Below are 10,479 nucleotides of genomic sequence, written 5' to 3' on the forward strand. Positions count from 1 at the left end.
TGCAGTACCTACTGTCTAGCAACAACATTGTTCTATATCTAACCCTCACCTTAGATTTTTATTCCACTTTCTATAACTATGCTCTAGGTGACTGTTGTTTGAACAAGAGCCTTCACATCAAAGTTTAATGTGGTATTCACTTTACTAATCTATCCTTTCTAAACGTTCTTCAAAGTATTAAAGTATTTCCTATATATCTTTATATAGAAAGTTCCATAAAGTGTTTGATACAACATTTAAGCCATTATTTGACAAAGTTCTGTGTATGTCTACTTATTTATATTTGTCGAATCTTGCATGTTACCTCATTCGTCCCAGAGAATGACGTAAGGGAATCGGCTTTCGGATTTGACCCATATTATTACTCGCAGGAACCGTTCATGTCTTACCCGTTCGTTGAACGGGTGCGTCAGCTGGTAACCCTTATTTTGAATCACATATTCCGTGATATTAGTTGAAGAGATCAAATTAGTTACAAAAATGTAAATCTGTACTCACTGTTCCCCGAAACCGATCGAATAACTTTCGTAATTTCTTTCATGGCTTAGTGATTATACTGCCTGGGTGCAAACTGGAAGATACTAGGTTTGATCATGAGTTTTACAGAGATATACGTTCTCCACTTTCAGTTATGGTTTCACTATAAAATTGACAGCATGTAGTGGCGAGAGTTATAAATTAAGACAGGCTGTGCCGAGAATTAAACTTATAAATTCCTCTGTGCAACAAATTTAACACATCCTTTTTTCCTCACGAAAAACTTCTAAGGCATTTGGATTTAATAATCCCAGCAGTGGCATTGGATTTATAGATTCCAACCACCCTGTGACCGTGATCATAGAAAGTTTATTATTATATGGTTTGTTGTCCGTTAGTTGCCTTGCTTCTTATTAACGACGTCATCGGCCTTGGTCTTCTCTCTACTCTAAAACCCTCTGGCCATGTGTATCTCCATTCTCCAACGTGAAAACTTTAAAGTCGCTAGAAGACAACATATGACCCTCTAGCTAAAATTAAATAATTTACGAATGTAACGTATACATTATCACGAGCGGGGCAAAGGGGGATACTATTGTCCCTGAACCTCCCAGTCTAGGAAAGTTTCTTTCCTTTAGAAACGAAATTCCTGCTATGAAATTCTTTTTTCTGTATCACATACTCAAACATATGTCGATTATGTGATAAACACTTTGAAAACTCGCTCATGTACTGTAAGAAAAATCTACGTAATGAGCAACTTATAAAGATATATCATACAAGATGGTCAACATGCGAAGTACATCTCGCCATTAAAGAAACTAACTAACACGATTAAAACAAAATTTTCCCGATACATTTTTAACTTTGTTTTACAAAGAGGTTTATTTTATATAGACTAAAATAAATTTATTTGGATATATTACACGATTACTGCAATGGACAATGATGCAAAACTTTGTACAAATATGCACCAGCGATTTGTGTGTAATTATGTAAAAAATAATTATATCAGCCCATAATGTAAACAAGGCCTTGAGAGGGCAATGCCAAATGTTATTTGTAGACGTTAAGAAAATAAATCTGGAATTATGCGACTATGGAAAGAATCACACGAAAAATTCTATATGGATTAAATAAAACCTCAGAAATCTGAACACAACATAATTTGCGTGAAGCCCGTAGAGACATCTTGCGGTGTAAACTCGACCAAGCTGCAATATCAAAAAACAGAAGTTTTAACCAATGAAAGTTTAAAAAACCGCTTCAGAAGGAAAACAAATTAAACGTGAAATCTGAAACATGTGATACAGCAAAACAATAAAAGTGGAATCTGCACTCGACTCTCCCAGGTCTAACAAAATCGAACTTGTAATTTTGATGTAGTGAATGAACTTGAGTCTTTGACTTGGCCGTTTAGTTCACCTATGACAAATAGATGCCGTTAAGGCTGAATATGACCATACCTATGTTTTAGATATATTCTAACATTTGCAAAAATGTTTTGTGAGGCAACAAAAACAAAGGATAAAGCTCAAATAACACTATGTCAAAAGTTTTACTCTTCCTTGTTCCTGGGCAGTAAGTGTTATTTTCCAAATGCTTATGCCTAAAGTAAATATAAAAGACCTACTTTTCTCTTCGAACTTTGCTTTTGTGACCTGAGTAATGAAATTTTCAAATTTATCCATTTTCCAGAACATTCCAGGTAGATTCAGTGCTGAGTAGTTGATGAAGAATTTTCGAGAATGTTGTAGAAAAAATAAACTTAGAATTTTCTAGAACATTCCATAGTAATATATATACAGAGGCTCACCACTCACCACTTCAGTTTAGTTTAGTAAGTGAACACACAGACCTATCTGATTTTATCAGAGATGGCATCAAGAAGCTAAAAGCATTTTCCAAACGCATTCTACTATGTATGTGGCCAATTTATCAAGACAAGAGCGAAAAAGTACTCTGTTACAGCATCTGCTAAAATGTGTGAAGCCTACAAGGTATGTTTCGGCATGCCTATCGGGGATCAAGACAAACCCTGGGTACCTCATTTTACCTGTAAGCACTGCAAAAAAACAACAACAAAAAAAAACACTAGAAGGTAAGACGGACAATGTTTGCTTGCTTGAATAGTAAGATTTTATATTATAAAAATTTAGACCTCTTAAAATTTAATTATCTTTTAATTTATTTTTTAATATCCAATAGTATAGAAAAAATATCACATTTAAAATATTTTGCATGAATCTCTCACACATTAGTTGTGAATGAAATAAATGTATTCTTCATAATAACAATTTTATTTTGCTCTTTTGCAGGATGGTACAGAGGTGAAAAGAGAGCCATGAAGTTTGCTATTTCAAGAATTTGGCGTGAACCTACTGACCACTTAAGCAATTGCTACTTCTGCATGGTGGACCCTTCCAAACGTCGGGCTGGCAAGAATGCATCTGCTATCATGTATCCGGACCTTCCACCATCCATTGCTCCCGTGCCACATTGTCCTGAGATTCCTGTACCTACTCCGCCAGAGAGAAAGCAGCTATTCTCAGAAGAGAACAGCAACTCAGAAGAAGAAGAAAAGGTAGACGTTGTAGATCCAGATTACAATTTCAGAGGTGCAGCTTGTGAGATAAACCCATACAACCCCAACCAAAGAGACCTCAATGACTTGATCAGAGATCTTGGTCTAACAAAGTCGAATGCCGAGCTTTTAATATCAAACAGGTACAATGACCGAATCATAATTGTATGCTAAATTCGTCAAGTTCAGTATTTCGGTGCTGCTCAATCTCGTTAGGATGAGGCCCGTTATGGCCAGGTGGTTAAGGCACTAGACTTGTAATCCGCGGGCTCGAATCTCAGTCGCACCAAACATGCTCGCCCTTCCAACCGTGGGGGTGTTAGAAAGTAAAAGAATAGCCCAAGAGTTGGCGGTGGGTGGTGATGCCTTCCCTCTAGTCTTACACTGCAAAATTAGGGACGGCTAGCGCAGATAGCCCTTAAGTAGCTTTGCACGAAATTAAAAAACAACAAACAAAAACAAACAATCACATTTTTTCGCATGTTAGAATAAAGAGCTATTTTTAATACGTTTTCCCTAAATAATTTTAAGTTGAATTTGAAATATTATCATCAATATATCTTGGGAATGTTTCTTAATCATAATTATAATTTATTATTTCTCAGTAAGTAAGCATTAATGCATAACTAAATAAAGCTGTAATTGAAATACCTCCTATTTCCAATATCATTTTGATGACACTAGTAAACATGGAATTTACCAAAACAAAACGTAATTGAGTCACCTGTTTCAGAATTTACATGATACCTCAATTCTATTATCCTTAGTTGGTGTCTTTTTCAACATTAAACCAGTTTAAAACAAAACGTAGTTGGGCAACCTATCACATTACGAGATGCCACCTTATACCACCCTTAATAGGTGGTGCCGTTATTTAACGTGGAGTATTTCTAAAATAAAACTTCAAGTTAAATAAAGTAAAAGGAAAGAGTTTCATCTCTTAAACCACAACATCGTCAAAATGTTTATTTCTTAACAGTCAGCTTGTTTTCATTTATTATTATGTCAATGTTGAATTGTCAGATGATAAGAAATATGTTAATCAACTACATATTTACTAAAGTAATAAGTCTACTCCAAGTATTTTTATTTTAAGATAAAGCTTTAATGTATCGTGAAAAGGGGTATTGTTAGCATTATTAAGCTTTTGTTTGTTTGTTTGTTTTGAGTTTCGTGCAAAGATGCACATGTGCTATCTGCGCTAGTTGTCCTTAATTTAGCAGTGATAAACCAGAAAGTAGACAGCTAGTTGACACCACCCATCGCCTACTCTTGGGGTATTTTCCCAACGAATAATGGGACTGACCGTACCTGATAACGCCCCCAATTCTGAAAGAGCAAGCATATTCGGTGACAGGGAGTCGAACCCGCTACTCTCAGGTTGCGAGTCGAGGGTCCTAGCCACCAGATCATTTGATTTTGATAAACTCTTTGATTTATCACATTTTAACCAACACTTTAAACTGTTCACTTGATTCAGGATATGCACAAAGTTTATCTATGAACAGTGCATCGAATAAGTTAAGTGAAGAAAGGACTAAGCTACAAAAAGAACTGAAGCGACAGAACAGGTTGAATGTAGTCATTACATCATCATATCTGTGGGAACAATTGAATTCTGAGAAATAAGTATGAAAGAAACCGGACTCAAGGACATTACTGTATAATGGTACAAAGATTTTTACAAAACCAGCCACAGTTATTCAGTTAAATGTATATGTTTTTGTACGTATTTAACAGACAGTTTGTACCAAGCTATATTTCTAATAGATAATACATCGGAATGATTATGAAGCACTGATCTCGATACTAAACTTGATTCTGTTTTGGCTAGAGTAACTGTATCGACACTTGACATAAAACAGCAGCCATATTGTTGTTCCCTAAATTATAACCGCGTTAATGGGAAAGATACCCAACTAATGCTTTTTAATTAGTTGAATATTAATGTAGAGAACGTTTTCTTACTTTTTTCACCTACAACGTTTGCAGATTATTTTTTAGCAAGTTGGTACACTCATATTTTTTATATGACAATTATTTAAATACTTTATTAAACTGTAAACATGCCTATATTCTTCTGTGCAATCAACTCTGTCCATGAGAACCAGTGAAAACTTCATTCGAAAAAGAAACGATCCAATAATAACAGTACTTACTTGAAAACGTTCATGATTTTGTTACTTCAAACACTTTTCTGTTGTCTGACATACGTTAATTACATTTCCTGATGTCTTTACTAAACCACCTTTAGTTGTCCTGGTTGCAAAATTGATAAGTTTCAAGAAATTTCATCTATTAGGATTTTCACTCTCAATAATCTGTACATTGTATATTTTGTATGTGCCACTTCGGCTACTTACTCAGCCATTTATCCTACAGCTGTTTTCTTATAGGAAGAAATAGGAGTGCAGTTTTGTATATCATCGTAATCATTGACATCCTACATAGGCTTACACACTTTAGAATAATATCTGGATACCACACACGTTTAAAACATGTACAAAACCACTCTATCTTCTGTAACATGTAAAATTAATGTTTCTTCCTGGGGAGTGCATTTTTCTGCTGCTTTTAGTTCATGACTCATTAGTAATCTTTTAAACGCAGTTGAATACTGTAGAACATTAAGGTTGCTATTAAACGTTTAAGATGACCAAAGAGCAGCAAAATCAAAATAGAGTTCCAAGTGATTGTGGCTTTATTTATTCGTCAAAAGATCCTTCAAGGGGAATTAAAGTGATGACACTGGAGTTTCATATCAATGCTACACAGATATGATTAATTAAAAACATAATAAAATTGTTCTTTAAGTCCAATTGTATACATTTTTTGGCTGGTGATGTATATGCTAAGTGAAAAATAAAATGATCTGTTTCTACTAGAAGAGGTTTTCAAAATGACTCATTCAACTATTCTAATTCGTAGTTAATAAACTTCTAGAATCTATCAAATGCTTTTATAAATTTAACTGTGAGCTCACTTCTCTTAAAGCTAATTAAGTTCAAGTCTATGATGCAAAATTTTATGTCATCTGCAACACATGAACTTAAAGTTTTTGTTCCAGAGTTGAGTTTAATGTTTTTTTTGTCTGCTATTTATTGGAAATTGGTCATGATGTATATCCTAAATGCAAGTTTTCTTGTTCTAAAATTCTGTGAATCAGTAACGAACTATCGTTTAATATATTTATTTTTTTCTATTTTTAAAATTTTTCTTTAACATGAACTTTAACATCTGGCATATTAAATTTGACATAAATCTTGCATTTTTATTGCCAGAGTAAAAAAAAACGTATTTGTAAATATTCTGGTAAAATATTAGCATCTACATCTTTCAACATAAAGAAGTGGCAGCTTGGACCGTTACAAATAAATGCCACAGTTGTAATCTCAACATGTGTCAAATTTTGCTCGCTCTTATCATGTAGTTCAAATTTTGCTTTAGAATTTTTAAGTCCCATGAGGACTTATACATCACTGGTAAGAGGAGCTCACCATATTATTTTTTACAGCAATATCAATAGAGCCAGGGAATTTCTTTCCATCCCACTCCACGATTTTTTTATGGCCATTCTATTTAGTATTAATAATAATTTTACTGGTTTCTACTTTTTTATTTGCTTCTGGTTGTAGTACGTTTAATGCCTCTTGTATAAAGCATGGTGTCCTATTAATGCTTTGATACCATTTTCGAATAAGAGATGATTGTAGTACAGCGAGATTCTCTTATAAAGTTGGAGGCTTTAATGATAAAAACTATGCCTAACACATTAAGCTACAAAATGAAGGACATGATTTGCGAGTCAGTTTTGTTTCTTGTGTTAATAAGCAACTTCATTTTAAAGATTTTTAAAGGGGAATCATAAAATATACTAATACCATATAAAATTCTCCAATTTTATCTTTAAGAGCTTGCAGTCACCATTAATGAAGTAATATTTTATTTCAAATTCCTGTTCGTTTGTTGTGAAACTCACTTTTTCTAGCTATGTTCAACTGATAAACTGTTCTGTCCATTTTTCTTTTAAATGTTGCAGGATTATTACTCACGTGGTAACTATGATCTAGAAGTAGTGATTTTTAGCATTTCTTTGTATAGATGATGTGCCTGACGTGAGGTAACTGGATCTGAAACAACAGTGTTTGAAATGATGTATATTTGTACTGACGTCCTCTTTTTGACAAACTATAAATTATATACGTATAATTGAATCAATAATTTACTAAAGCCATTTTCTCCTTTTTAATAAGTAGTTCATTTCATGGATAACCTGCTTTATTACATTATTGTAATGACACAGGCCTGCAACTTAAAACTTTATAAAAGTTACTTTGGTTTTAATAACAGGTTTCCTATAATCCAGCTAACCATATTTCGAAAATAATATCTTTTTTTTCTAATCACCGAAGAGTTTTTAACAAATTTGAAAGAAAAATTCTTACTTAGCAACAAATTATTATTTCGCTGACCACGATGAACAAAAATACAAACAAACTGAAGAAAAATGGAAGAACACCGTAGTTGTTCTTAGACGTATATTGACGCAAAGCATCTGAGGTATTTGTGCAAAACAATAGGTGAAAAACGTAAAAGGTAAAACATTATAAACTGCATAAATAAATGGAGTTAAAGCGATACAAGGGATAAATAGAATTTAAAAAGCCAATTGCTCGTAAAAAGTTAAAATCACAAGTTGAACAGTGTCATCATTGCCAATGACATTTCTAAAATGGTGTCATCACTTGCGATCGTAATGGCATGAGAGAAAAATATGGACTATTTTGACTAGATTGTTACAAAGGCCACACATTGATGGATCAGTTCCAGATAAAAGAAAAAAAAAGATGAGTTTAAAAAAACTGTGACCAAATCATTGCCTGTTTAGGACAACTTCCTCCTTACGGAAACAAGATGGTCAAAGAGCAATAGAAGGTATGATCTCAAAAAGCTTCTTACAATGTTGCTAACTACAAGTCCACTGCGAACTGATACGAAGCCAAACCTTAAATACAAGACTGTAGTTTTATATGATAGGCATGGCTGTGGCGGCACCAGATCAGGCGGACGTAGCTTTGGTGCCAGCGAGCTCGTTCCCGTGAATATCGACGTGGGTAGGTATCCAAAAGTTAGAAAAAAATTGGCCAGCTATTGTTTAATATCAATGAGAACAGGATGAGAACTAATGCTAAATGATTCCAGTGCCAGTAAAGAGTTAAGAACTAAGAGAGTCGGTGAAGGTAGTACAATCTGTGTACCTTATACCTTTTACCTGATCCAGGGCAAGAAAAATGGTGTACACCTTGGCAGTCAACACAGACACTGTAAAGGGGTTCCTTTCAGCAGTTTATGAGTCACAACAAAGCATGACAACTCCCACAGAATCACCTGATTTCGAATCATCTGTATAAATAGGAATGGAAGAATAGCCTGAAAGATGTTTGACAAAAGAGAATACGATACTTCCATTCGGGAGTATCCGCCTTCCGCAGCTGACGCAAAGAAAGGTCACAAGTAGGGATGGTTATAAGCCATGGTACAATGGGTTAACCATTGCAGACAGCAACGTCATTCAAGGACAGACCCAATTCAGCCAGCTGTATTTGAATACGAAGGCCAAAGGAAAGAATGACAGACCAACTATTCCAAAAGAGCATAGTCCACTGAGGAAGGAAAGCACAACCCCAGCTGAGAAAGTGTGGTAAGGATCAAAGTTTTGAAGCCTACTGTAAAGAAAGTTGCAAGCGCTGAAGGTGAAGAGGACGTTCAAGGGACTCGGTGTACAAACTCTGGACTGGAGACGTGCGGAAAGTCCCCGTTCAGAGCCAAAGCCCATATTGTAAATGGGTTACAAAAGCTTCAAGTGCTAGGTTTTGTCAGAACCAGAGATCCATAGTCCAGTTTGGGTTGAATGAAAGCATGATAGATGCTTTCTACTACTCTCCAGACGGTAGAAAGGAGGACAAATGTTTAGTGCCTTTGTACACTTGACACGTAGCTGCTTGATGTGAGGAATGAAAGTTAGCTTACAGTCAAAGATAAACCCCAAGAACTTTGCTTCAGGGACCATGGGAAGAACAATATCACCGAGACGGAGCTCAGGATTAGGATTAGGATTACCCGTTGGTGGTAAAAGTGCCCGCAAATGGTTTTGGAGAAAGAAAAGGTAAAACTGTTTACTTAGTTCACTTCAACAAACGACTGAGTGCTGTGTTAAACTGCCACTCAATAAACTTCGTGCTCAACGATCGACAGAGCCCGTTTGCGACAGTAGGAGGAAGTTGCGCAATGATAGTATTATTCCTAACACTGAAAAGTGTGACACTCAAGAAACAGTTTTGAGGGAATCCAAGTACCTGTAGAAAAGTCAGGGAAAGTGTCGAGCCCACACGTACTTGGAATCGTTGGTTAATTAAAAAGTTTTGGACAACGTGAGTAAATGACCACACAACGCACATGAATGGAGGTCTTGCAAGTGCCGTATCTCCACGAGGTATCGCATGCCTTCTTAAGGTCAAAGAACACATAAACATGATGTTCTCTTTTGAGGATGGCCTTCCTTATAGATGTTTGAAGTCGAATTAGGTGGATTACAGTGGAATGCTGCCGTTGGAACCCGCACTGATTGGGTAAGAGGAGGTTAACTTGATTTGAGGAGCCAAGCAGGACGAGCATTAACCATCCTCTCTAAGGCCTTACAGAGAGAGCTCGTCAATGCATTTGGATGATAGTTGGAAGGAATCTTGGGATTCTGCGTAGGCTCAAAGAAAATGAAGACAATAGCTCAGGACAAAGCATCAGGAAAACATTATCCTGCCAAATATGAATAAAACAACTAGAATAATAGCAAGAGAGATAGGAGAGATATGGTGCAACGTCTCTCAGTGAACATCATGAGTTCCAACCATGCTCTGTCAGACTTGTGAAGAGCAAGTTTGAGCTACTTCAGTGTAAACAGGCGATTATAGTCGTAGACACGATCGGCCCGATAGGAAAGAGGTGATCACTCTGCCCAACTCTTTATGGCCAAAAAGGCAGGAAAAGTTGCTGATGCCTCGAGCATCACCGATACTTTTGGCCAGCGTTTTTCTCCTCCATCTAGCAACTTCCAGGCCATTGAAGAGCCCAATGATCTTCCGAATCTTGTTCTATATGATTTAGAACTGGTAGTAGAAGAGATGATAACTGTGAACATAATTCAAGATTACTTCTGGGTTTGACGTCATATTTGCCGAGCATGAACACGGGCCTACTGAAAAGCATTTTAGAGTCTCCCATGCCTTTTGGCAGGCAAGAATCCACCACGGACGAGGATACCATAGAAAACGTGTCAAGGTTTTAGGAATATACAAGCAGCTACCTTGACAATACAGTCAATCATTGCTACCATACAGTTGTCTATCGATGATATACAGACA

The 10,479-nt window shown here is 35.9% G+C and overlaps 1 protein-coding gene across 3 annotated transcripts in view; it reads left to right on the plus strand.

Moving 5' to 3' along the window:
• The window catches only part of LOC143255711 (uncharacterized), a 28,679-nt gene extending 22,731 nt beyond the window's left edge, over positions 1–5,948 (plus strand). For 2 of the 3 annotated variants that reach the window (XM_076511799.1, XM_076511797.1), the window contains one exon: positions 2,796–5,948. In XM_076511799.1, the coding sequence (XP_076367914.1) occupies positions 2,822–3,235 (414 nt within the window). In that variant the 5' untranslated portion in view covers positions 2,796–2,821 and the 3' untranslated portion in view covers positions 3,236–5,948. Of the gene's footprint in view, positions 1–2,793 lie in introns of all 3 variants that reach the window. The other variant, XM_076511800.1, reaches the window with a different exon arrangement.
• Positions 5,949–10,479: the final 4,531 nt, after the last annotated feature.

Source organism: Tachypleus tridentatus, chromosome 7 (assembly GCF_004210375.1).
Source record: "Tachypleus tridentatus isolate NWPU-2018 chromosome 7, ASM421037v1, whole genome shotgun sequence".
NCBI lineage: Eukaryota > Metazoa > Arthropoda > Merostomata > Xiphosura > Limulidae > Tachypleus > Tachypleus tridentatus.